Source organism: Chenopodium album, chromosome 13 (assembly GCF_948465745.1).
Source record: "Chenopodium album chromosome 13, dcCheAlbu1.1, whole genome shotgun sequence".
Lineage (NCBI taxonomy): Eukaryota > Viridiplantae > Streptophyta > Magnoliopsida > Caryophyllales > Amaranthaceae > Chenopodium > Chenopodium album.
Window position 1 is genome coordinate 10,905,746 of NC_137846.1, and position 27,854 is coordinate 10,933,599.

General features: G+C 34.6%; 4 protein-coding genes across 5 annotated transcripts; 2 read left to right on the forward strand and 2 right to left on the reverse strand.

The window, feature by feature from the left end:
- Nucleotides 1–5,149: 5,149 nt before the first annotated feature.
- On the reverse strand, nt 5,150–8,809 carry LOC145576287 (guanosine deaminase-like). The gene is made up of 4 exons (XM_081634066.1): nt 8,671–8,809; nt 7,439–7,629; nt 5,632–5,736; nt 5,150–5,522 (listed from the first exon to the last, which is right to left on the reverse strand). The coding sequence occupies exons 1-4, from the start codon at nt 8,684–8,686 to the stop codon at nt 5,337–5,339; spliced, it is 498 nt and encodes a 165-aa protein (XP_081490192.1). The 5' UTR covers nt 8,687–8,809; the 3' UTR covers nt 5,150–5,336.
- A 961-nt stretch (nt 8,810–9,770) lies between these two features.
- On the reverse strand, nt 9,771–12,322 carry LOC145576288 (guanosine deaminase-like). The gene is made up of 4 exons (XM_081634067.1): nt 12,142–12,322; nt 11,294–11,484; nt 10,202–10,306; nt 9,771–10,089 (listed from the first exon to the last, which is right to left on the reverse strand). Exons 1-4 carry the CDS (start codon nt 12,155–12,157, stop codon nt 9,904–9,906), a joined length of 498 nt encoding a protein of 165 aa, XP_081490193.1. The 5' UTR covers nt 12,158–12,322; the 3' UTR covers nt 9,771–9,903.
- A 3,106-nt stretch (nt 12,323–15,428) lies between these two features.
- On the forward strand, nt 15,429–22,798 carry LOC145576289 (uncharacterized). 2 transcript variants are annotated; one of them, XM_081634069.1, is made up of 5 exons: nt 15,429–15,572; nt 16,082–19,162; nt 20,227–21,172; nt 21,600–21,859; nt 22,015–22,798. In XM_081634069.1, exons 2-3 carry the CDS (start codon nt 16,178–16,180, stop codon nt 20,269–20,271), a joined length of 3,030 nt encoding a protein of 1,009 aa, XP_081490195.1. In that variant the 5' UTR covers nt 15,429–15,572; nt 16,082–16,177; the 3' UTR covers nt 20,272–21,172; nt 21,600–21,859; nt 22,015–22,798. The 2 variants fall into 2 exon arrangements, with proteins under 2 accessions (XP_081490195.1, XP_081490194.1); XM_081634068.1 differs by having other exon boundaries at nt 16,121–19,162.
- Nucleotides 22,799–24,710: 1,912 nt separating this feature from the next.
- Nucleotides 24,711–26,894, forward strand: LOC145575205 (uncharacterized). Its single transcript, XM_081633104.1, has 4 exons — nt 24,711–25,217; nt 25,473–25,693; nt 25,739–26,016; nt 26,281–26,894. The coding sequence occupies exons 1-4, from the start codon at nt 24,711–24,713 to the stop codon at nt 26,892–26,894; spliced, it is 1,620 nt and encodes a 539-aa protein (XP_081489230.1).
- The last annotated feature ends 960 nt before the right edge of the window (nt 26,895–27,854 follow it).

Here is a 27,854-nt window from a genome sequence, read left to right on the forward strand (position 1 = left end):
ATCTGACCAAACATTTCGTCAGTCCAACTATTATTTGTACGACAATACCGCAATACAAACTTCTCACACCCTCATTTCCACTCACCATTACCAACAATACTCCCACTCAATCTTACTTCACTTTCTCTCTCCTTCTTCACTTTTAACCCACCCCTATTTTCTATCTCCTTAACTTTCTGCTAAATTCCTCTATTTTATTTGTCCATAATTTATGCTTGAATTGAAGAGGATGGAGAGGACATAGAAAATAAAGATTGTTGATTATATTTATCCATGATTTATGCTTGAATTGGCTTGATAATTGATTGAGATTCTCAGATTTTTCGAAAAATGCCCAAAAAAATCGATTTGGGGCTTTCATGTGTGATATAGAATTGTTGAAATTGATTGTCCTATGTGATTATATGTTGAATTGTGAGTGTTTTGATAACAAATGCATGTATTTTGGTTGAAAAATGAGCATGTTATGTTATACCCATGAGCTTAGCACGGGACCTTCAATGGTGGTTCCGCCATTGTTGACCTTTTAATTATTTTTATAAAATAAATTCTATTATGTAGATTATATCATCTATAAATTGGATGATATCATCAATAAGTTGGATGATATCCTCCATAAGTTAAATGATATCATGTATTGTGTCTATAATATTATCTATACGATGGATGATATCTCCTCTATTACCTCGGCGATAAATTAAAGGGAAACGTTGCAACTTTAGTGAATTGCAAGGGAGAGGTAAGGGGGAGGAACCCAACAAGCTATGCCACACATACATACCTTTGTCAAGGTGAAGAGTGTATGTGCCCAACGACATGTCCCTGTCAAGGGATCAAGCAACCTTTTTTTTTATTTTTTTTTATTAATTAAAAAAAATACTATATCAATTCTCCTTCAAAATAAAATCCTCTTCTTCTTTTTTTTTTTTCCAATTTTTTCAATATTATTTTAATTAATTAACTTTGTATTTTTGGTTTGCATCAATTAATACATATCATCCAACAAAATTTACATATCCTCTATCAAATAATATATAACATCTAACAAATTATACATACATATCCTCCATCAAATAATATATATCCTCTAATAAATTGTACATATCATCCATTTAATAATACATATCCTTCAAAAAGTTGCACATATTCTCTAACAAGTTGTACATGTCCTCTGTCAAATAAAATATATCATTTAATAAATTGCACATATCCTCTATCATATGCTACATATTCTGTTACAAACTGTTCATATCCTCTATCAAATTATACATATCCTTCAACAAATCGTACATACCATCTATTAAACAATACATATCATATATAAATTGTGCATATCCTCCCTCAAATAATATATAACCTTCAACAAATTGTATGTATCCTCTATCAAATAACACATATCCTCCAACAAGTTATACGTATTCTCTATCAAATACCACATATTATCAACAAATTGTACCTATTCTCTATCAAGTAATACATATCCTCTAATAGACTGTACATATCCTCCATCAATTACTACGTACATATCATCTAACAAACTATACATATCCTCCATCAAATAATACATATCATCCAACAAATTGTACATATCCTCTATTAAATAATACATATCCTTCAACAAATTATACATATCCTCCATCAAATAATTTATATCCTCCAATAAATTATACATATCCTCTATTAAATAAAACATATTCTCTAACAAATTGTACGTATCCTTCATCAAATAATTCATATCCTCTAACAAACTGTACTTATCCTCCATCAAATAATTCATATCCTCCAATAAACTTTACATATTTTATATCAAATTATATATATCCTCTAATGAAATATACATATTTTCTAACACAGTACATATCCTCTATCAAATAATATATATTCTTACATCATCTAATAAATTATACATATCTAATCCTCTATTTAAAAAAATATATCCTCTAAGAAATTGTATATATCTTACATCAAATAATTCATATCCTCTAACAAACTGTACATATCCTCCATAAAATAATTCATATCCTCCAATAAAATTTACATATCCTATATCAAAAACTATATATCCACTAATTAAATGTACATATTTTCTAACATATTACATATCCTCTATCGAATAATATATATCTTCCAACAAATTATACGTATCCTCTACCAAACTGTACATATCCTCTAACGAACTATACAGGTTCTGTAACATAGTACATATCCTCAATCAAATTGTATGTATCCTCTAAAATAAAAAAATAAAAAAAATTAAGGGAAATTGTTCCGTGTACCCCTAAGTTTTTAAAAAATGCACCATGTACCCTTGAAAACTTTCAAATGCACCATGTACCCCTAACGTTTGTAAATAAATGCACCAAATAACCCTAATCCTCTAACAAATGCACATATCATTGACTTATCAAACTAAAATCATGCCCACACACTGACTCACTTTTAGTACTTTATATTTATGTAGTAAAACTGCCTAAAAGCATAAATTAAATCAAAATTTAAGCTCTGTTGATCATTCTAAATCCTAAATTTTTGGGTGTTAGAATTTGCTTTATTAATTAAGTTTACTTATACTTAAATGATTTAACATTAAAGTAACATTAAATTGTAATAATTTGGTGCTTAGAGAGTCTCAATTTAACAAAATTAACATTTATTGTGAGTCTAAGGGTATTTGATGCAATTTTATACAAACCTCAAGGACACACGGTGCATTTAAAAGTTTTCAAGGGTATACGGTGCATTTTTTAAAACCTCAGGGGTACATGGAACAATTTCCCAAAAATTAAATTTTTTTTTAAAAAAAATTATTTTTTAAAAAAAAATTAAAAATTAATAGGTCAACATGGAGGAACCTCCATTGAAGGTTCCGTACTAAGTTCATGGGTATAATATAACTTGCTCATTTCTCAACCAAAATGCATGCATTTGTTATCAAAACACTCACAATTCATCACACAATCCCATGGGACAATCATTATCAACAATTATAAATCATACAAAAAAGCCCCAATTCGATTTTTTGGGTATTTTTAAAAAATCCGAGAATCTCAAGCAATTATCAAGCATAAAATATGGACATATATAACTAACAATCCTTATTTTCTCTCTCCTCTCCATCCTCTTCAATTCTATTAAACTGTCTCTCTCTTTCGCCATGGGTGACGTATTTGATCTTGACGAGTTTCTGACCGCTATATTGTATCTCGCATAGCTTGTGATTGTTGTTGTTGGGATGATTGTTGAGTTTGTTGTTGCTGGGATGTTTGTTGCCGCACGAAATATTGGGTGCGGCAAGCTGCACCAACACCTTCTCTTATGCTAAAGGTTTTATGTTTGGAATCAAGTGTTTGATTGATTGATAGTAAGAAATTCTAATGATAGGAAATCCACTGGCTATGCTTTGGTCAAGGACATTTTGAGTACGAAGGATGTTAGGCATCCATGCCGCCATGCCCTAAGTCAATGTAACTTTAAATAATGGCGGAATTAGAATTTTTAAATCAGACGGACAAAAAGGTATCACATCATTTGACAAAAAAAGTTTAAAAAAATTACTTGACCCAAAAATAGTTAAATAATTATTATCCAAAATACTTAGTCATATAATCCAAAATAATAAAAATTACATAAATCAAGCACTTTTGTTCAAAGAAAGTTATGGCTAGCTTTTTGATTGGAAAGTTTTTTATTAAAAAATATAAGCTCTCATCACCGTATTTCTTTAATTTAGGAGATAATCCATTATGTTCATTATTATTTCTCTCAGATCATGAGGAAGAAACTCAACATCACATATCAATTCTTCATCAGTACTTATTTTCAAATCATTTTCTTGAGTTAAGAAGATCATTTAATTTCCTTGGGATTTCATTCATTTAAATGTGAATTGTCAAAGATTGCTTGTGTAGTTTTGTAGTTGCATTGGACTTGTTTGAATTAAAGGAACACTTGACATTTTGTCTTAATTAAATTGAAAATTTTGAATCAATAATTCAATTAAATTATCAAACAACTTAACACAATCAACAAGTTAACATTTGAACAACCGTAACATTCTAGCAAAATAACAAATTTCAATAATTCTATTTAAAACAAGTGTGAGAAATTTAAATGTTAACAAAACAACTCAAGTGATACAAACTATACATATAAAATAGTATCACTCAAACAGTTAGAAATTGGGATTTAATTATTTAAACAATTAAACTTATAGATTAAAAATCTAATTTCGCTAATATAATTTTTTTTAAGTGGGGTGACAGTTGTTCCCCCTTATCCCCCTCTCCCTCCGCCAGTGCTTTATAGATAATCAAATTGTGGAGGAAGGGCTCATTATCATCTTGATAAACAAAATTTATTTATCAAATAGCAAAATGGTAAATAACTCAACAAAAAAAGTCTACCCACAATGACATTTTTGTAATTATATCAACAATTATTGCACCCAATTTTAACAAAAAGTTGTTAATATTTTACACTTTTATCATTTGTTTATCAAGGTGATAAACTTGTATTTTCTTATTGTTAAGTAATCCTCAAAATGGTGTTGTCTATACGCATATCTATACTAATATATTAAAAGGCGTTTATAAAAACATCACAATGCCACGTAAACTCCTCCAAATTACGCTATGTCACTTCACAAACATTTTATGATGCCATGTCACGAGAACCACTTATAACAAAATTGACTTTAAAACCATCTAAGCCAATTATCAAGCATGTTACAAATATGAATATATACATATATAACACACACATTCATTCAATGAAAAAAAAAAAAAAGACAAGTAGGCAGACATTGTCCGTATTAATGATTTAAGGCGGGTACTAAATTACTTTGACAACTTGACTCTTTATTCACTAAAAAAAAAAAATAATAAAATTGCCTACACAAAGACAATTGCAATACAAAATCCATAAAAAAAAAAATAATACTCCCACTAGCAACCCGCGGCAACGCCTGGGCTACTCGCTAGTTAAGATTTTAAGAGGAGGTAAATGTAGGAAAGAAGATAAATTAACACCAACAATGCCATTTATGGTGTCATTTACTGATTTAGACTAAGCTAGTTGTGAAATTGTGATGATTGACCATTTTAGCACTTAAGATTTAGGTAATTATTAAGAAAAATAAGATATCAAAAACTGAATTCGTCCTATAAATATAACACCTTTAATCTAAAATAATACGGAGTATTACAAATCATTCCATATTAATTATGCCTTCTTACAAAAATGTGTTTTCATGGGATCAGATTCAGATAGATGGTTTTCCTGGAATAATGTGAGCAAATCCAAGCATACTGATTGATTATTGCTGCATTTTTATTTTCTTAAGCACTAGATTTAGGAAATTTCTCAAATATTTCTTCGGCGATGATAACCAAATTATGCTCAGCTTGTTTGATCTCGAGGTCAGCTGCTGTTTGATAAACTCCGGTGCCCCTCAATGCATCAGAAATGGGAGATTTATAACCCATTGCTCTAGCAGTGTCAGCTTTTGCTCCATACATTACTCTCTGTTAATAAAATGCAAGCGTTTAAAACATTATTATTAAGAACAAAGATCAGCAAGAACCTGGGGATAATCATCAGAAATAAGTGGTATTCATAAACATTACTACAAACCTTAATTCCTGAAATCTGTATCGCGCTAAAGCACATTGAACATGGCTCACAAGACGCATACATTTCACAATCTGACAACTCAATTCGATTGAGTTTATTACATGCCTGAAAACACCAATGTTGTGAAAAATAAAAAACGTATAAAGCATTTGATGATGATCAAGGGATATAATAGTTGGATGTGACTAATATATCCACATAGTCTGATATATACTTTACGTGACACCACTTTTGATGTGCAAAATTTGGTATAATCAATAATAAAAAGTATCAGCCTCAAAGACCATTAAGCACACTTATACAGCTGGAAAAATTGAAGCAAACTTGATTTTTAATTGGCCCCAAATCTCAATCATTATCCAGTGTCCTACCTTTACATTGTCTGTCTTGTCCTAATTGAAAGGTATATAACTATATACTCGACGTAAAGTAGTTGAGACGACTGCCTTAATGGATGTAGGTGCTTCACCACACATGCTTTTTTCTAAGTGTGTGATTTCTTAAAATGGACTCAGGCACTCAGCTCCCTGCTACAGACTGAATAATAGAACACCAAAGAACTTTTCGACTGTGGCTTATTTTAGTCAGAACAGCTCACTGATATTTTTTACAGGTTTGTCAGAAGGGACAAAGAGAGATGCCAAAAAAGGAGGTCACAACTGAAAACAAATACAACTAGCAGAGGATCACTTGGCTACACTTATTTGAAGCAGACTAAAAAAATTTACAGATTGCCTCCTAATTAGATGTACTGTCAACCGAAAATGATTTAAGAAAAAAAAAAAAACTGAAACAAGGCCTGATATAGATGACAGAAACTTAAACCAGGAACTGATAATCAAAACTGTACCAAACGAGGCCTCAAAGAATCATCTGAGCTCTGGATCATAATCAACTAGTAGTCTCCGTTTCACTAATTTGTACAACCATATGGTTACACATTTCCAAAATACTCAGAAAAAGAACCCTGAGTATTACAGCATTAGCCAACCAAGAGGGATTGCCCAATATGGTTTATGAATTCCCTTGTCACACAAATTCAGTTTTAAATTATTACAGCATTATCCAACCAAGATGGAAGAATGATACGAATTATAACATAACCATAAGGCCGTTTTAGACTTATACAAGTACATCTTAAAGAGAAGTAGAAAGTGCAGAGGAAACTATAATTTCTTGATCAAATTGCAATAAGATAGCAATTAGGCTAACAGATGCTGAATGAAATAGCATATTAATCACAGAATCAGCAACTAAATTCGAGAAGTGTCAGGTGTAGAAACAGCACTAGTGCAACAGGCAAATGTGAAAGCCAAAAACTTATTTTATAGGCATATTGGGTTTGTTGGAGCAAAGAAGATTCTAATTAGCACAAACATCTCATCAAAATTTCCATCCCTATTCCCTAACTAAAGCATCTTCGACAAAACAAAAAGAGATAAATTAAGCTCAAATAATATCAAATTCTAAGGCAAAAGGAACCTAAAGATGCCCTAGCTTGTCATTCAAGATACAGTAACAACTTCATGCATAGCAACCTCAAAACTGTCAATTCTATTCAACAACCCTGGAAGAAATATAAGAATTGAAGTACAAGAGATGCAGTTGATCGATCTTATTCACAAAGAAATAAATCGAAACTTTTCCTAAACAAATATTGAGAGACCGTATAGCAAAGCTAAAAAGATAATGTTTTATATCAAAACTTCTCCTAAACATATATAATTCAATGTCCTAAGCAATGAGTTCCATTCTGTATGTAGCAAATTAATGCAAACACAAATAACTACGAATCTAGTAATCTAACCTCTCTTATGGCTATGACCTCTGCGTGTGCAGTTGGGTCATTGTACTTCCGCGACATGTTGTGACAGCTGACAATTAGTTGATCATTACAAACAATAACAGCACCAAAAGGAGCCCCATGTCCACATTGAACTCCCTTATAAGCTTCTTCAATTGCTTTTGTCAACAGTTTGTCATCTCTATCTTGTATAGCTGTTTAGACAGTCCAAATATGAGAAGGAAACAATATAATTAGCAGTAAGTCATATAGTGGATACTATTACACAAAAGGTGGAATAACTTAATTCCCTTTGTCCAACAATACAACTATATTATAGTAACGGTTTATGATTTGATTTCTTCTTATGTTACTATTTAAGTAAGTGATGCTAAAAGATGAAAACAGAACTGCTGTGAGCGAGTACAGTCCAAATACTAGAAAGGAACCTTATAATGAAAATGTTTTACATCAAACCAAATGGGGTTAATGAAAAACATATTTTCAAGGAAAACCACACTTGCAAGATAGTTTTCTTTTGTTTGGTTTTTACAAGAAAAGTTAAAGAGAAATTAAATAGGAGTGAAAAAATGTGGGAATGGATGAGAGGAAAATAAAATGGAAATAAGGAGAAGGGAGGAAAACTTGGCTTCTCTTGTTTTGGAAAGGAAAATGTTTTCCACCATTGGAAAAATTATTTTACGCCCCTTCACAAACCAAACATAGGGAAATGGAACACAATGGGAAAATCATTTTGCATGAAAACATTTTACATCAAACCAAACGGGCCTAAGTGATGCGTAGAAGCTAAAATCGGTGATGACGGGGGAAATTCCTAAAGTTGAGCAAATAATAAGAGGGAAAAAAGACCACTGCCATTAGACTGGCTTAAATAGTTAAATCACAATAAATAAATATTCAAATCAAGATTATTTTGACATTAATTAGTAAATGAATTATGTAATTTGTACTAAGCATGATCTTAACCAATACTCCGTAATATGTTCAATACTAATTGTATACGCACCGATGCACGTACTTGAGACAAAGTATAGAGTTTGAGTAACGACTTACTTTGGATCATGAAATAAAATAAAATACTAGTGCAAGTAATAAAGTGAACACAAATAACTTAATCAATTAAAATCTAGTCAAATAGGTCAAATTAAAATTAATTCAGGCAAAATAGGTAAAAGTTAGAGACATACCATTAATTAGAGAAGAATAATAAAAAGGGCTAAAAGTTAGAGACATACCATTAGCATCCTCCATGAATTTAATTGAGCTTAAGAATGAGTAAAATTCCAAGATGAGTGTCCAGATATATTGGAGAAAGTGTGGAATGGAATTGACACAAATATTTCAAGAATGGAGTATTTGTCAAACATGTAGTTGGACCTTAAATTATTGGGAATGTTATCCTCAATATTCAATAATGCTGATAAATGACCCTATCCCACAAATACAATCTCTTTTTTTTTTTTTTTTTTCCAATCTATTAATTCAATTATTCATGGGTTCAAGGAGACTTTTTTTAAAAAAAAAATTACAGCAATAACCGCTACTTGAAGAAGCAGTATATAAACTAGATAACTGTTACTTCAAGTAAAGGTTTTCAAGTATGAAAAAATGCTACTTCAATTTTCATGTACTGAAAAAAAATAATTCCTTCTACTAAGGTAAAATGTAAAAAAAAAAAAAAAAAAAAAAAAAAAAAAAAAAAAAGGATGATATTTGTGAAATTTGAGCAATTTCTAGCATTATTGAGGGAAAATGTTCAATTATTGGTAACAATTAACTTAGTGAAATAAAATATCGTTAGATGTGATATTATTAGGTTTGTTTAGACTTCTTCTATAAATTTTCATTTACGTATATTGATGCAAATCTTAGACAGTATTTATCTTTAATATCACACTAACAAAAGTTATAAAAGTTGGATTTTAATAATGCGAAGGGAGTAGTTTTTATTAGTAAGCAATTGAACATATTAATGGTCAAAATCATACCAAGAAAAATACAGTAATAAAAAGTCGAATGTAACAGTTATTTTGGGACGGAGGGAGTCATTAACAAGACTCTCAAAACAATCAGTCCTTGTTTTTTGGATGGTATATTTCAAAATTTCATTTCAATTCAACTTTGTTAAGCTCAATCAAGTTCAATTTAGCTCCATTATTAAATTCTATTCAATTAAGTCAAGTTTAGTTCAACTCCTTTCAGTTTTGTCCATTTCAATTATGTTCATCTCTATTAGACTAGTAGTTGTAGTAGTAATAGGACGAGGAAGTGGTGGTGGTGGTAAACTAAACAAAGGCCTAAGCTTACATAAAGATGTTGATTATATTAGTTCAGATAAAGCCATTAAAGACTCCTTTTGTATAATTCTTGAACATCTCCATTGAAGATAATAAAAGTTCTTAATCCCCACATTGGTGGAGAAATGGAGTCATTTTACAAATTCGAAAATGGACTGACTGCTGTAATTATTAAGCACTGGATTTAGGAAATTTTTCAAATACTTGTTCAGCAATAATGGCTAGATTGCCATCAGCTTGTTTGATCTCGAGGTCAGTCGTCATTTGATAAACTCCAGTGCCCCTCAATGCATTAGAAATGGAAGCTTTATAGCCCATTGCTATGGCAGCTTCAGCTTTAGCACCATACATTAACCTCTGTTGTAGTATAATAACTTAATAAGTTTGTTGGAATATGACAGGCTATAAAGATCAGCAATATGGACATAGTCATCAGAATTAAGTAATGTTCATAGACATTAAAACAAACCTTAATTCTCGAAAGCTGTATAGCGCCAAAGCACATTGAACATGGCTCACAAGATGCATACATTTCACAATCTGACAGCTCAATTCGATCGAGCTTATTACATGCCTGAAATAATCAATCCAATTAAAAAAAATGAAGTATCTGATGATCATGATTTATTGACATGTTATAGTTTAAACTGCAAAGTTTGTAACTTGCAAATCTTATCACAGAGAAGAGTACCACAATAATCCTTAAAGATCGCGAAGTCCATGTATCACGGAAAGCTTGAACTGAACAAAACTTTTGGCTCAGAATTTCAAACTAACTCCAGTACAGTCTCTGGAGCATTACTCAACAAAGTTCTGGTATATAATGGACATCTAGTCTCCCCTTTTTTCTCATTTGTACAATTGGTAAGGTTACAATGTTACATGCATATATATATACTATAATCCTCAAAATAGGCCTTGAGTGATTGAAAGTGTTGTTCAAAATGCTGTATAACTTCTACTAACACACGCGTCATGAAACTTAAGATGTGTAGAAAATCTAATGAACGATAATATATTCATGATCAAATTTCAATAAATTAGCATACAATTACAGGATTACTGCTTCAGAATTATACAGCACATCAACCCTTGTATTACTAACTAAATTCACGAAGTTTCTAATGATAAAAATGGCACAAGAGCAACAAGTAAACGTGATAAAGCCAAAACTTGTTTAGAAGTCAATTTGAAAGGCATGTTTGCTTGTTGGAGCACAGGACAGTTCACGAGGACAAAACACATAGCAGAATTCAGTAAACACAAACATCAAATCGTGTACTCTGCTGTATTTTCTTAGCCCTATTGAAATGAACCTCAGTCATCAGTCATGACACTCAAGATAAATGGTAGCAATCAACAACCTTTAAATTATCCACTCTATTTAAACACTGAGTGGATATATTGTAGCACAAGATATGCAGTTGAACGAATTCACAGAAGATAGACACACATTGATCATACAAATCCATAAAACCTGTCAGAAACAAATATCACTAATTTGCTTTAGTCAATGTCCTAAGCAATGAGGTCCATTGTGTAGCAGAGCTGGTAATCTAACCTCTCTTATAGCCGTGGTCTCTGCGTGTGCAGTTGGGTCTTTGTATTTCGACACCATGTTGTGACAGCTGACCACTACTTCGTCATTACAAACAATAACAGCACCAAAGGGGCGCCCATGTCCACATTCCACCCCCTTGTAAGCTTCCTCTATTGCTTTTGTCAAGAATTTCTCATCTCTATCCTGTACAGCTGCATAGACAGTCCAAATTGGATTTAATAAAAAAAAAAAAAATTTACATTTAGCACTATACTTGGTAAATATCATCATACAAATTTCCAACTCAATTTTGACATTCATACTGACAAGATCACAAGAATCATATAGTGAATACTATCAAGATTTAGATTAGCCCGACTATTATTAAACATGTCATACTTTTATTAAGATACCATTAGGTTGAATCCATTGTTAAGTACTCGTGCTGGACTGGTAAGTGCCTAAGTATTTGACTTGGCTAATGGCTATATTGTGAAAATATTTCATGATTTTGGCTTTATAATAAAAGTCAAAATGTCATGTTAGAGTGTCGAGGATCCAACACGGGTAATAGAGATGTCACATAGGTTGGGAGAACCTCAGGATAATTTCTAGATTGAGTGGACAAGCAAGCAATCAGCTATCTCAATCACTGATTAAAGCGGGTAAAAGCAAATGACTACTAAATCATTCAAATTAAATATGATTAACATAAAACATCAGAACAAATAATTCAGTACCCACTAAAATTCAATAAAAAGTTGATCAATAATTAGGTCCCATTGAATTTCAGGAAAACAGGATTTTAAATAAGTAGAATAAGAAAGAAAACAAAGGAAAATAAAAAGGGCAAAAATTTAGAGACATACCATTAGGATACTCCATGATTTGAATGCAGATCAACAATGAACAGAATTCCCAAATGAGTATTCAGAAATTGGAACATAAACATAGAGAAAGTGTTGAATGCAATGATAAATATGTCCCAAACATCTTTTACAGCCTGTTTTTTTGCGGGAATAATAATTGATTAAAAATACTTGTGTTGTAACCTGGTGTTTATGTTTGCATTAAAAAAATACTTGACACATGTTTCAATGTTTGTTACCTCTATTTTTTTTTATTTTTTTTTGGAAAAATTCATTTTAATATTTCCAACTTTGTTTAATTTATTTTAAATAATTTCAACTTTTAATTATTCTGTAATAACCCTAACTTTCACCTCTGTTTTCTTTCTACAATTCCAAACCGGTCAATAAAAATGAATGACCTAAAATTCTAGGTCACTTGAGACATATCAAGTTGTAAATGGTTCAAAAAATGAAAAAAATAAAGACAAAATAAATTTGAAAAATAAAAGAAAAAAAAAAAAATCAAAACCAGCCACCAGCAGCCCACAACCACTGGCGGTGGCCCCTTCCATTCACAGCCAACCCCGAACCACCGCCTCCCTAGCCCCAACCCCCAAAACCTCCCCAGAAACCGCCATAAACCCGCGAAACTGGCTCTCTCTACCTCCCCCCCACCCCCTAAACCAGCCATAGCCAAACCCTTGCGCCGAAATCGTTACCCATAAAACCCGAAACCACCAATAACCAAAGCCCACGTCCCTAAAACCGTCCCCATCCCCTCCCCCTTACCCCCGAAACCACCTGTAAACCCTCGAAATCACCTCCCCCACCCCCGAAAACACCTAAAAAACGCTGCTCACTCCCTTTCTCTCTCCTCTAATTGCCGGAAAACGCAATTAAAAGGAGTGACAGGAGGTTTTCCGGTGCAAGGAGGGTTTTCGGTAGGTCGGAAAGTGGGTGGTTTTCGTGTGGGTCTTGTCGGTTGAGGAAGTGCGGCCACCAGCGTTGGGTGGCTGGTGGTCTTTGGTTTTTTTCTTTTTTCCTTTTTTTTTTGTTTTTTAATTTAAATTAATTTATTTTTATATTATTGAAGCAATTAGAGTGCGACATGTGTCACATAATTTGTTTCCAAAAAAAAAAAAAAAAAAAAGCCTTATTATAGGTAACCGGTAATCTGAATTGAAGAAATAAAACACAGGTAAAAGTTGGGATTCTTACATAATATTCGAAAGTTGGGATTATTAAAGTATATTTTTCCTTTTTGGACAGATTGTTATTTTTAATCAATCAAACTTATGTTATTCCATTATTTCACTAAACTTATTTTTCCTACCTTTTAGTATAAAGGGAAAGAAAAAAGAAGTTCAAAAGTCTTAGCACTATTCTTCTTCTTCTTAAAAAAAAAAAAAAAAAAAAAAAAAAAAAAAAAAAAAAAGTAGGTCTTAGCACTAATGACTAACCCAACCCATTTTATGGTGTGAATTATTTCATGTTGACCTTTTTACCGTAATTGAAAATCGAGAAATACAATTATACAAGGTTTTTTTTTTTTTTTTTTTTTTTTTTTTGATAGGCAATTAAACAAGTTTATCACTAAGATAAATAACTTTATTTATCACATGAATCAACAACTTTTTCATTAAAATCAAGCCCCATTGTTATCATGACTACATATAATGGCGTTTGGTTTTCGGCTTGGATTTAGCCAAAATCTAATCCGATCCAAAATAAATTTTAATTTTCAATTATTAAATCCAATTCGAATTAAAATTCAGTTATTTGGATTTGATCTGAAAATCTAAATTAAAATAAGTTGCTAATTTTTCGAGCTTAAATGCAATTATAAAATAAATATACAATTATATAAATTCAATTCTTGAAAATATAATTGTACATGATTAATATGAGTATTGAAAACATAGTTTTACACAATTAATGTAATTATAAACATAGTTTAACATAATTAATAATAAAAATTCTTATTTATATATTTTTCATATTTCAGTTTTTTGATCAAAAAGATCAATCCGATTCAATACAATCTAAAGTTCAGATCTTATTAGAATTAATAATTCAATTTGAATTGGATTGAATTTCTATTTTAATTCAAATAACGAACACCCTTACGACATAAAATAGTTGATTTACGAGTATTTACCAAAAAAAAAAAAGATTGATAGAATTTACCAAAAAGTCATACAATGCCTTCTCATTGAAAATCATACTGCTCCCCGTATTTTAATAAATGTTACATTTTTACTTTTTTTACTATTTACATAGTGATTTTGACTTGATTAATTTACTAATATATAAAAAATAAATGTTACTAGATGAAGCCCGTGTGATGCACGGTTTGTTTGAATTTTTTAAAATAATTTTTTATATACATATATTTATGTGTTAAATTTTGTTATATATTTAGATAAAATTCCTGATATCAAAAGATAATATTTTATATTTACTACGTAATTAATTTAAACTGGAAAATCTCATTCGCCAATTTTGCATACGTGTCATTTAAATTATTTTATTCTAAAAGAAATTAATAATCTCGTATTTAATTGGCCACCACTAAAATTTAGTATCACACATGACGCGCTGAAAAAAATTAAATCTTACGTGACTCTCTAAAACTCGGGAAAAAAGTCCCCTATATAAATATATATATATATAGATTGTATAATACTCCGTATATTATTGGATTTATTATAATTGGCCATGTTTGGAAGAAAGCTTATTGGGGGTATATTAGCTTATTTGACTAACTTTAGCTGATTGACTAGTCAAACAAGCTAATACAAGTGTTTGGTAGTAAGCTTATTGAAAGAGCTTATTCCACTAAATAAGCTCTTTTTGAAAAAGCTCATTTTAGGAGCTTTTTCAATTAGCTTATTCATTAATTATTGTGAAATGACACTTATAACCTCATTTAATTTAAAATCCTATCTAAACTACCTACCCTACAATTAGCTTATTGGTCATTTCATATACTCTAACACCTTTAAGCTATCAGCTATTTACCAAACACTTTTATATAATCAGTTAATACAATAAGTTAGTCAAATCAGTTAATAAAATCAGCTAGTCAAAATCAGCTAACTCAATCAGCTTCAGCTTTCACCTTTCTCCCAAACAGGGCCAATGTATATTTTCATAGCATGTCAATTTTCATATAATTTCGCTAACATATATTAAATTTTAGTTAAAATCGTGTCTCGACGTGGACGATTGGTCAAACACTTATTAAAACACGGGGAATACTCGATAGAAGAGTGAGCATACAGTAATTCAAAATATGCTCTAAACCCCTCCCGGTTTCTCCCCACCAACGCCGCCATCGTTTCTTCCTCCAACACCAACATCACGCTCAGTTCCTCCGACTTCTTAGCGGCACCACCATCTCCACCACCACCTTGCAGTATATCTCAACCAGTGACCTTCAAATCAAGGTTAGATTCCCTTCAATTCTTAATAACTTTGCTTATTTTTGGGAATAATGGGTGTACTGGGGTTTTGATTTTGAGTTTAAGCTTATAGTTTGTATTTGGGTAACTTGCAAATTTCAAAATGCCCACAAATTTGCCACATTTTTATGGTTTCTTGTACATTTAAGGGAATAATTTGCTTGACATTAACATAGCTTCGTGATTATGGAGAATATAGGATATAACAAGTTTGGTAATCAAAAGAACACATGTAATAGTATGTAACAAGTTCAAAGTTATGAAATACTATATGCTTTGAAATATTGTTGGTGATATTCTAATTTACATGTAAGTAGGCTTGGATTGGAGTTTTGCATATAGGGTTAATTCATTGTTAATGGGGTTCCGATGGCGATGCCGATGCCGATGCCGGTGCCGGGTCGTCAAGGAAGAATCTAAGTTCATTACTTTAGTGATGCAACCTACTATATGCTTTGGAATTTTATTATTTAATTTCTTTTTGATTTTTTCAGTTCTTTCCCATTGATTTATCAGTTGTGTGAATTTTTAAGGTGTAGTCAAAACACCCAACAAATAATGTTGAGCAGAATTGTGGTGATCATGACTCTATGCCCCTTATCCTCCGAAGAATGAGAAAAATATTGTTGGGATTGACTCTAAACAAGTCATTTCCGCTGCTTTCAACGTTTTCTTCAAACCCTTATTCATTCATCTTCGGCCAATTTCGTATCATTCGATTCTCATACGCCCACATCAAGTTCTTGAGCAGCAGTGACCATTCTTCCACAGATACCCTTGGAGGATTGATTGATTCTGATGCTCTCTCTAAATCAAGCAACTATCATGAAGATACACTTTCCAGCAAAGAATTCTCACAATTGCGTGACTGCATTGTGGGTTCTTCGGATTCTTCATTGCTGGTAGCAGAGCAGGGTAATTTCTCAGCTGATGCTTTATTGATTTCAGGTGCAATAAATGAGAGTAGCAATGTATTTGAGTTCAAAACCCAAAACTTTCTTCGGAAGTTTAGGGACAAATTGAGCGAATCTTTATTAATTGATGTGATGAAGCTTATTAATCACCCTCAGCTGAGTGTTCAGTTTTTCTTATGGGCTGGTCAGCAAGTTGGGTATCGTCATACTACTCCTGTTTATGATGCATTGTTGGATGTAATGGGGTGTGATCAGAATGATAGGATACCCAAGCATTTTCTTCAAGATATTCAGGACGAAGATAGGGGGGTTCTGGAAAACTTGCTTAATGTTCTGGTCAGGAAGTGTTGCCGTGATGGGAGGTGGAATGTGGCCTTGGAGGAGCTTGGGAGGCTGAAGGATTTTGGTCACAAACCATCTAAGTCAACATATAATGCTCTTGTTCAGGTATTTGTAGAAGCTGGTAGGTTAGACACTGCCCATCTACTTCATTCAGAGATGTCATATGTTGGGTTTAAAATGGATATCTCTACGTTGAATTCTTTTGCATATGCTCTGTGCAAGGCTGGAAAGTGCGGTGAAGCCCTGGACTTGGTAGAGAAGGAAGACTTTGTCCCCGACACGAAACTTTATACAACAATGATATCTGGTTTATGTGAAGCTTCTCTTTTTGATGAAGCCATGGATATTTTGAACAAAATGAGATGCAGCTCTTCATTGCCCAATGTAGTAACATACAGGGTTTTGCTTTGTGGGTGTTTGAAGAAAAAGAAGCTGGGTAGGTGTAAGAAAATATTAAGCATGATGATTGCTGAAGGATGTTACCCTAATCGTAGAATATTTAATTCACTTATTCATGCACATTGCGCTTCAAGTGACTATTTTTATGCATACAAGTTGCTTGAGAATATGGCAAATTGTGGTTGCCAACCCGGCTATCTGGTATATAACATATTAATTGGTGGAATTTGTTGTAAGGAGCTACCTAGTTCATATGATTTAGAATTGGCAGAGCAAGTTTATGCTGAAATGATTGACCGGGGATTGGTGTTAAATAAGGTTAATGTAAGCAGCTTTTCCAGATGCCTTTGTGAGGCTGGGAAGTTTGACAAAGCATATAATGTTATTCAAGAAATGATGAGTAAGGGTTTTGTGCCTGATAACAGTACATACTCAAAGGTTATCGAATTCCTTTGCAATAATTCACAGGTTCAGAAGGCTTTTCTGCTATTTGAAGAAATGAAAAGATCAGGTATTACTCCTGATGTATATACTTACACTATTCTGATTGATGGGTTCTGTAAGGCTGGTCTCATTGCCCAAGCACGTAAGTGGTTCAACGAAATGGTTTTAGATGGTTGTTCTCCTAATGTGGTGACCTACACCACATTAATTCATGCGTACCTTAAAGCACGCAAGATAGGTGAAGCCAATGAGCTTTTTGTAATGATGTTATCAGATGGATGTGTACCAAATGTTGTGACTTATACTGCTTTAATAGATGGTTACTGCAAATCTGGAAACATTGACAAAGCTAGCCAAATATATGCTAGGATGAGAGGACAAGAAAATTTACCAGATGTAGATATGTATTTTAAGGTAAATTCTTCTGATGTTAATGCACCTAATGTTTTCACTTATGGAGCCTTGGTAGATGGGTTGTGCAAAGCACACAAGGTAAAAGATGCTCACAACTTAGTGGATGCAATGTTTGCTGATGGTTGTGAACCAAATAACATTGTCTATGATGCCTTGATTTATGGATTTTGCAAGGTGGGGGAGCTTGATAAAGCGCAAGAGATATTAACAAAAATGTCTGAACGTGGATACAGTCCTGACATATACACTTATGCCTCTTTTATTGACAAGCTGTTCAAAGATAAAAGGATGGACCTTGCTTTAACGATCTTATCGAAAATGCTGGAAAGTGATTGTGCCCCTAATGTTGTAATTTACACTGAGATGATTGATGGGTTGTGTAAATTACTAAAGACTGATGAGGCTTATAAGCTTATGCAGATGATGGATGTAAAGGGTTGCAGTCCGAATGTTGTGACTTATACTGCAATGATTGATGGATTTGGGAAAGCTGGTAAAATTGAGAGATGCCTTGAGCTATTCAACTTGATGCATGAGAAGGGATGTGCTCCAAATTATGTGACCTATAGGGTTTTGATAAATCACTGTTGCTCTTTTGGCCTTCTAGATAAGGCTCACGACCTTCTGGAGGAGATGAAGCAGACATATTGGCCTATGCATGTTGCAAGCTATCAGAAAGTTATCGAGGGATTCAACCAAGAATTTATTGTCTCCCTAGGTCTCCTAGACGTTTTAAGTGATAATGAGCCCATGCCTATTGCTCCTGTTTACAAAATTCTAGTTGATAGCTTTTGTAAGGCAGGAAGACTGGATGTAGCAGTACAATTGTGTAAAGAGATATCGTCATTTGCTCCCATTCATTCAGTGGCTCATGTTTATTCCTCACTGATTGAGAATTTGTGTCTTGCATCCAAAGTTGATGAAGGTTTTAAGTTGTTTGCTGACATGACAAGGAATGGAGGAGTTCCAGAGCCAAGTGTATTTTTCCACCTTATCATGGGGCTCATCAAATTAAATCGCTGGGAGGAAGCTCTTCAAATTTCGCATAGCACATGCCTGATGGTTTGTTTCTTCTCTCCCTCTTTTCTTACCTTTTTTTGGTGCATTTGTAATTTTCGTTGCGTGCTTAAAGAATGTTGATGAAGTTGCTATTTTCCTGGTTCCAATTTCTAAAGTGGCTTGATTTATTAAACTTCTTAAGTTTCTAAATTTTGTACAACTTTAAATTATTTATCTTTGAAGTTATTGCCTGAACCTTAATGTTAAGAAGCAAGACACTTATGTACAGAACCACAGAGGCATATATGTTTTTGATGTAAGGTCCCATTTCACGGTATAAACACACATAAAAGGTCCTTTTCTGCACCTTTTTTTAAAGGTCCTTTCTCACAAAATGGGTAACATAAAAGGTCTTTTCGACAAATATTCCTGTTTTTTTAAGGTCGCTCTTTTCAAATGTGAATCTTAGGGCTTGTCCTTTATCAACTTTTTTGTCAGATTCTGTATTCAATATGATTATTGTAGGTTAACTTATTTTATTTCATAATTCTATTTAGATCTTGTGACTTTCAATATCATAAAACCACAACTGATAATATTGCCAAATGAGCCCTTTATTGTTGGTTTTTGGCAACTTCTCCAAATATTCTTGAACTTCAAGGTACCACAATTCTATAGTTGACCATACAAATTTGTTTTCAAGGTCATTTTTCTAGGATGAATTTTAACTTGTTACTAATTTGCTTAGTAGCTGACTTGTCAATTTAGAGTGACAAATCTGACAATGCAGAGACAACTCTAGTTGTCTGTTGCACCCTTTGATGGCATATCTTACATACCTTTAGTCTTTTGATCAACAAAAGTGCCCATGTCAGATACTCAAAAACTTAACTCTCTAATAAATGTGTGTGGCCATCTGGATCTTTCATCTTTGGTCAAAGATGCAAAATTTCTAAAATATGGCCAGTCTGAGATCTAGTAATTCAGTATTTGTGGATAATTTTAGTCCATGTAGAGTTGCAGCTTAATGATATTTACCGCCGGTCCTTATTTTTCAGATGTTTGTTTTTCCTTTTTCTTTTTGGTGTATAGTTCGTGACTATTGTTGATTCTAATGACTTGCCCAGGGTTTAAAGTGGCTCCCTTCCGAGGAAATGGTTCAAAGAAACTAATTACTGCTACTTGTTCATTACACCACGATGATACTCGAAAGGAAAGCTTGATCAATTTTGTTAATTCCAGTCTTCTGCTGCTATATACTGGAGTCTTCAATATTATGGAAGTGGGCTCTGTATGAAGGATGTGTGCTTTATTACAAAGGATATCTAACTTCTAAAAGTTCTTCGCTTGTTAGTTTGCTCCATCAACCATTGGATGTATCTGACATTGCTGTATGGCAGCTTCACACCTTTCACCAAGCTGATCCTCAATGTAGATGGAGCTGCATGTTCTGCAGTTGACTGTTGTCTGATGATGCATATAAGATTTGTAAATTCGATTCAGTGTAAATGAGGTATACCTTTTCTTGATATACATGGTGCCAATTTTAGAGCTCAATAAAGGCCTTGGAAGCAATAGAAAGTATGATTGTCATACCTCTTGTTTCTTCACCAGAGGAAATTGTAAGATGTAGCTATGCTCTTCAAATCCCAGAAGCCCGTAAGCTTATGAACGTATTAAGAAAAGGGTACAAGCGACTGTTAGTCTCTAGTGTGGAAACCATTGTCCTAAGTAACAACGAAGCATTGACTTCAGCTGGCAGTACTTCTTTGACGTCAAGTGTCCTTATTGGCCTCGCACCCAAGTGCATCCATTGCTTGCTGTAAGAGTGGGATCTACTCTCTTTCCTCTGTTTTCTTGCTTCACAAGGACTTGTGAAATCCTCTATTGCACAATATAGAGCGTTATCCTGAATTGAAAGATTGGGAATGAAGGAGCAAGAACAACCCTCTTAGCTTTGCTTTCTGTGGTTTGAAAAACAAGACCAAATAGCTCTCATGAGTTTATTCATTGATCGATGTCAGCAACGTTGATCAGAAATTCTTCACCAAACAGGACTTGGAAGCAAACAAGGTAAGTATAAAATATTATTACAACTGAACCACAGCTTGCCATATGCAGAATTTTCTTATCATCTTTCGTTACAATTATTTTACTCGTACTTGTCAATCTGGTTGTGTGACAGATTGTTTGTACAATATATTCTACCTGACCGTTGCATTATTATGTTAGTCCACTACCTCACTGCTTTGTGTGTGAAGCTAAGAATAATCATCTGATAGCCTAAATGATTCAACCATTCTCCTTTATGTCTACTGTTTTTATATGTACATCATAGTTCCGTAGTTATCACATCAATGGACATCATAGCTATCATATCTCCGCTGATCACCTACTTTTACTTCAGGCTGCTGCTTTTTTTTTTCCAAAGAATATTTTTTGTAAGTCTTGGTCACAATATGTAAGTTTCAAATAATCAAATTGATCTGTTTACACGCAGAGCTTAAAGAATTTTAGACAGATCTTGCCAAAGACTATTCTGGCATGGAGGACAAGAACTAAGAATCAAAAGGCAACACAGGACATCTTCTGACAGCATTCACAGAAAAGAATGACAGGGATCCCTTACTATGTAGAGATGATTATCATTATCAGCTAAAAATAAATTCTCACAGTCGGACTTGGCAAGGGTAGCTGCATTGGGAGTCTTCCTGTCCATAAATGTGATACTTTTGAGCAACTTCTCCTTATAACCTTCTGGTAATTTAGCAAGATCTCTCTCTCTCACTCCAAATACAATATCTGGACAGCAGTTTTGCAGATCTTTACCCATCCATCCTGTTTTAATTAGTCTCTTGTTCCTGTTTCGTAAGCAATTTAAGCAATTCAATTTGTTTTCTGCATGTCTAATGCAGGATGTGTACTTCATATTGTATCAACCTTCAAGAGATCTAAATTATACATGAAACTGGTACAGAATCAGTGTGTTAGTGACATCCTGCAGTTCTTGTTTATTTTGACAAGCAAAATGCAAGAATGGGTATCATCCTGCCATTCGAGTTTTGGTGATATGGGTTATTGGGTTTAGGCCTGCATTGTTCATCAACCATTAGCACACTTGACTTTTTCGTCACAAGTTGAAGTGAGGATGAAGCAGTCTTGAAGATGATTACTTGTACCAACTACAAGATGGGCTACCTGATTAAGAAGGCAGATGGAATACCATCTTGTCAGCGCACAAAGGTCAATACGTTTTCTTTTGTAAGTCTGTAGAAGCTACTGGAGAGAGTTTTCCTCTGATTATAAGCATTTTTTGGCTGAAAATATGTATCCTTCTGTTGAAATTTGGAAAGCTAATCTAGATGGCTTTTGACTGGAATTTTATCCATGCTTATCATATGGCCGTTTTTCTAGTCTAATAAAAGATTTGTGAACGTCACTGTTGCTCGTTTTTGGGGAGCAGGACGTATGGAGGAGAATGAAGAAAACTCTGCTATCACCATTAATGATTCTTGAAGACGCTTAATATTTCTGTACGTGGATGTGAAATGCTTATCCATGATGTACCTAATTGAATTAGATATGATATACTTGACAACTAGACATTTTTAATTTACTTTGTACAAAGTATATATTTCTTTTTATTTATAGAAAAAACCTCTATGTAGTAGTTCTATAATCATGTTTTAAAAATTGCAATAAAATTATCCCCCTCCCCCTCTCCCTCTCCCCTGTTTAGCATCTTAAAGAACCAACCATTACCAATGCTATGGTTGGACGTGATATGGATTGGTAATTTTTAGACAAAGCTCGACCCTTTATAGCAGATTTGTATTTGACCAAGTCTATTGAGTTCAATTGCATAAAAAAAATATATATAGTTTGTTAGGTCTCGAATCATTATTTTTGTTGAGCTAAAATTATTTTTGAGCCACACTCAGTTGATCTGCTTGATAAACATTTTACGTTTATCTGGGGTATTATAGTCTTCTCAAATTGTAAGTCGGGAATATATGCATAATTTGCAACAAGCTTCATTAGATGGGCTTTTAACTGACGTTAACCTTAATCATCTTTCTCCTTCCTCACCCACCTTCATCTTCTTCTTCTTCCCACTCATCTTCAGCTACTTCGATTTGGACATTATCAACATCTTCTTCTTCCTCCTACTCATCTTCAAGCTACTTCAATTTCGACATCACCAAAACCAATTAAACGAAAACTCTACTGCTAAACAACGCCCACATTTTTATCGAAATCGCCCACATTTTTATGTAAACTTCCAACATTACCCTTTTCTTCCTCTCTCTCCTAACACAACCACCACCGCCCGTCACCACCATTGCACCGTCGCCATCACCGCCAACATGATGGACAGTGATAGCGGCAGGCCGTGTACTCCGCCGGATCTACTTCGCGAGGTAATTTATTTTCGCCGGAACTCAAACCGCCCAAAGAAAACGGTCCACCGTGGTCAAACCGGGCGGTTAAACCGTGGTAAAACCGTGCAATCCGGGCGGTCCAACCACGGTCAAACCGTGTAGTCCAGGCAGTTTGGTCAAACCGCTTGGACTACACGGTTTGACCGTGGTTGGACCGCCCGGATTGCACGGTTTTACCACGGTTTAACCCCTCGGTTTGCCCGGTTTGTTTGTTTGTTTTTTTTTTATTAATATTGTTTTTATTATTATTATTTAATTGTTATTGTTATTATTATTATTATTATTATTATTATTATTATTATTATTATTATTATTTCATTGTTATTATTATTATTATTATTGTTGTTGTTGTTGTTATTATTATTATTACTATAACTATGATTATGATTATGATTGTTGTTATGATTATGATTATTATTATTTTAAAAATATTTTGTTGGGATGTTTAATAGGCATCACTGCCGGATTATGGTGGCGATGGCATCGACTACAGTTCATATTTTATAACGTCAATGATCTTCCCGACTTTTGAAGAAGCATTTGAATGGGCACAAAACATTTCCATACGTTACGGCTTTTTCCTTACAAAGTCTTCGTATAAGAAACAACGAGATGGTCGACCGGTCAAGTATCTTAAGTGCAATCGTGGCCATAGAAACACAACCGAAAATAGAGATATGGAGAATGTTGTACGGAAAAACACGAAAAGAAAGGGTGTTAAGTGTCCATTTCGTATCAAGGTCACATGTATGGTGGATGATCAAGGGTGGAAAATCATTCCTTCATCAGGTTTGCATGGCTTGCATAACCACCCAATGATGGTATATCGAGAAGGTCATCGGCAAGTGAGTGGTCTAAGTCCGGCTGCGAAGCAATTGGTTAGTCAAATGAGTTCAGCATGTGCTAAACCTAGTCACATAATGGCGGCAGTGAAAGATGCGTTTCCCACTGAGAACCCTAACATAAGACACATCTACAATTTCAGAAGTCGTGTTAGGGTTGATGCTAGTGAAGGGAGAGATGTCGTCAACCAGTTCCTTCACTTGGCCAATGAGCGCAAATACGTTAGTTGGGTAACTGCTGACCCCGACACACGTGTTGTCACCCACGCCTTTATGGCACATCCAGAGATGGCGAATATGTTATGAACATATCCACATGTCATAGGGATGGATTCCACTTACAAGACAAACAGATACAACATGCCGTTTTTTGAGATTGTTGGGATCACACCGACAAATCAAAACTTTTTGATCGCGTATGCTTTAATGAAGACAGAGTCCTATGAGAGTTACAAGTGGGTCTTGGAGAAATTGAAGTTGTATATAGGTTTTGAAGTGACTCCTAAGGTGATACTAACTGATCGAGAGTTGGGACTTATGAAGGCGGCGAAAGAGATATTCCCAAACACAGCTCACTTGCTATGTAGGTGGCACATCAACAAAGATGTGTTGGCCAAGGTATACCATTTGTGTAAGAAAGACATGGTGACTGCCGAGAAATTTAGGAATGGGAGGTGGTCAAAAATCATGAATGCGACAACTGAGGATGAATATGAATTTGAGTTGCAACAAATGAAGGATACTTGGGGAAGGTCAAGGCATACCATTGTGGATTATGTGAAAAAAACTTGGCTTGTGCACAAGAACAAGTTTATTCCGGCTTGGACAAATAAGGTGCTGCACTTTGGCAACGTGAACACGTGTAGGGTGGAGAGTCAACATTTTGTGCTTAAATAGTGGCTCGGAAGCTCCAAAGGGTCAATGGATTCTATCTTCAACCGTGTACACCGCGCCACTGAGGGTTTGCTTATTCAAATTCGTCATCATTTAGAGGACTCCAGACGACGAATTGGAGTGGAGTACAGGGGAATGCCCTTGCACAATCTCAGTGGCTATGTTTCCTTCCATGCTCTCAAAATTCTTAAGTAGGAGGTGAACAGGATGAGAGAGTTATCTGATGATGTGTACGAGCGTTGTGGTTGTGCGATGTTGATGACACACGGACTCCCATGCGCTTGTACTATACACACCTCGATTCAGGGTGGTACGGGGTTGTATTTGGATCAGGTCCATCCTTTTTGGAAAACCCTAGTCATTGGAGACGGTGTTGACATTCCTATCTTTGAGGATGAGTTGGAACAGGACACGACGTAGTTTAGATCCCTGGTTGATGAGGTACTACTTCGTGATGCCAGTTTTGTGCGAAGTGTGAACCGAGTGTTGTTTGCGGAGCTTTACCCTGAAGATGTAGATTATGAAGAGCCCGAGATAAATGAGACAACCAGGGGTCGACCACAAGGCCAACAGTGGTCCTCATCTACCAGGCGTGATCCAAGTGGCTTCGAGCATATTTCGGGCGGTCGTAGTCGTGGTCGTGGGCGAGGTCGCGGCCGAAGTAGGGGTCGTGCTACTTCTACATCTAGCTCCGGACGTGGTCGATCACAATCATCAGTAAACATGGAAACGCCTTCTAGTATATGCTTTATTATTATTATTATTATTATTATTATTATTATTGTTGTTGTTGTTGTTGTTGTTGTTGTTACTTGCTATTATTATTATTATTATTATTATTATTATTATTATTATTATTATTATTATTATTATTGTTACTTGCTATTATTATTGTTGTTGTCGTTAATATGTTTTACATTTAATTAATTCTTTTGGGATTTAATTAGTGCGGACGTTGTCGGGTTTTTATAATGCTAAAATACTTTCTTGGTGATTATTACAGGTAGTCAGATGAACTTCGATGATTTTTTATACGTCGATCATTTTCCGAAATTCATGTTGCCGTTGTTGGAAGGTTGGCTTGACCCGATAGGTGACGGAAATTGCGGATTTCGATGTGTTGCAGATTTCTTTTTGGGTGACCAGGAGCAGTGGATCTTGGCCAGGACTATGGTTGCAAACGAGGTTGCCGCGCATCCTAACCTTTACTCTCAAATTTATACTGATCAACTGGAGAACGAGGTTCGTCGTATCAGATGGACTGGTGAGAGATGCACAAGTGAACATTGGATGGTAGTGTTTCAGGACTTGTTTCCGATCGCTAACCTATTCAACACTGCCATTATGCTTTTCGGTGCTGGCGGAGATGGAATAGGTGTGTATCCATGCATCACTGTGCTACCATGGAGTGCCCCGTCCACTGCCACGGGCCCATATAGGGAGTTTGCACTCCTCACAGTGGCAAACTATCACTGTGTTCGATTGGACATGTCACCTAATTTTCTAGTCCCTCCTGTAGCAGGTTTTTGGTACGACGTGCGCGATTTTAGTGTGCAAGACTGGGATCAACGATATGTAGGTCGGATAGCAACATGGCATACTTTATCTACAAACTAGTGATAGAACTTTGCAATGTTTACTTGTAGAACTTTGCATAGTTGTAGAATTAAGCAATGTATTATGCAAATTTAAATTCAAATAATAAATTTAAAAAATTTTACAACATAACCTACAACAATGAAGTTAGTTTCTAAATAAGAAAATGAAATCAACTACATCCTCATCATTGCGTCCCACGCCGCAATAAGCTCCTGGGCCTCAACCACTGTCTGGGTAATCTCACCGCCGCTATCAGTAATGAATCGTCGTATAACATGCATGGAGCGACCCATCCACTGTAAAAAATACAAAAAATAATCAGTACCGATATTAAGTTGCACAGTAATCTATGGAAAACAAGTAACAAATACTTACGTAATCAGTGTTCGTCCTCCCTGGAATTGGTGGGGGGGCAAGTACCGCGGTATCACTGATAAGCCGAGGATGGGAGTACGTGTAAAACCAGGCCAAGTAGTCAGGTGTGCATGTGGGATGTCCATCCAATGGAGGTGGATGGAACGACAGGCCGAAACAGCAGCTCCCAGGACCAAACTTATCTCATAACCCCTGACCTCGAAAAGTAACGCTATACGACCGGACATTAGCAGGTCTGTATGCGCTGTCAGGCCTAAAACCGGGCCGCGGTATCCCCTGCACATGAACAAGTTGCCGTAAAACCCTGTCTGGGTTATACGGCTCGACGATGTCCCGAAACTGTATACATCCCATGTACATGGTTCTCGGGACGTCCTGTGCGGGGGTAAGTGTATAGGGCCGCCAGTTAACCTGCACACGCAATCATAAGAAGAATGTTACATTAGTTGTGAAGATGTTAAATAATAATATAATATACGCAAGCTAAGTTCACATACTACCTCAGCATCAGTCATCTGATCAAGTCGGGTACGGAAAGATATAAGTTGCTGGTGATCCCTCGACTCTGAGCGTGGATCCCACATCGAGGCCCGTGCCTCACCT

What these genes read in the sequence shown, in the direction of transcription:
- LOC145576287 (XM_081634066.1), bottom strand. An exon ending in AGGTCATAGCCATAAGAGAG is followed by an intron (nt 5,737 to 7,438) that starts GTTAGATTACTA and finishes TGGTGTTTTCAG; the next exon opens with GCATGTAATAAACTCAATCG. An exon ending in TACAGATTTCAGGAATTAAG is followed by an intron (nt 5,523 to 5,631) that starts GTTTGTAGTAAT and finishes TTTTATTAACAG; the next exon opens with AGAGTAATGTATGGAGCAAA.
- LOC145576288 (XM_081634067.1), bottom strand. An exon ending in AGACCACGGCTATAAGAGAG is followed by an intron (nt 10,307 to 11,293) that starts GTTAGATTACCA and finishes TGATTATTTCAG; the next exon opens with GCATGTAATAAGCTCGATCG. An exon ending in TACAGCTTTCGAGAATTAAG is followed by an intron (nt 10,090 to 10,201) that starts GTTTGTTTTAAT and finishes ATACTACAACAG; the next exon opens with AGGTTAATGTATGGTGCTAA.
- LOC145576289 (XM_081634069.1), top strand. Translation starts at nt 16,178, where the DNA reads ATGCCCCTTATCCTCCGAAGAATGAGAAAAATATTGTTGGGATTGACT. An exon ending in CGCATAGCACATGCCTGATG is followed by an intron (nt 19,163 to 20,226) that starts GTTTGTTTCTTC and finishes TGACTTGCCCAG; the next exon opens with GGTTTAAAGTGGCTCCCTTC.
- LOC145575205 (XM_081633104.1), top strand. Translation starts at nt 24,711, where the DNA reads ATGGATTCCACTTACAAGACAAACAGATACAACATGCCGTTTTTTGAG. An exon ending in TTCCGGCTTGGACAAATAAG is followed by an intron (nt 25,218 to 25,472) that starts GTGCTGCACTTT and finishes ATTCTTAAGTAG; the next exon opens with GAGGTGAACAGGATGAGAGA. An exon ending in GAGTTGGAACAGGACACGAC is followed by an intron (nt 25,694 to 25,738) that starts GTAGTTTAGATC and finishes TCGTGATGCCAG; the next exon opens with TTTTGTGCGAAGTGTGAACC.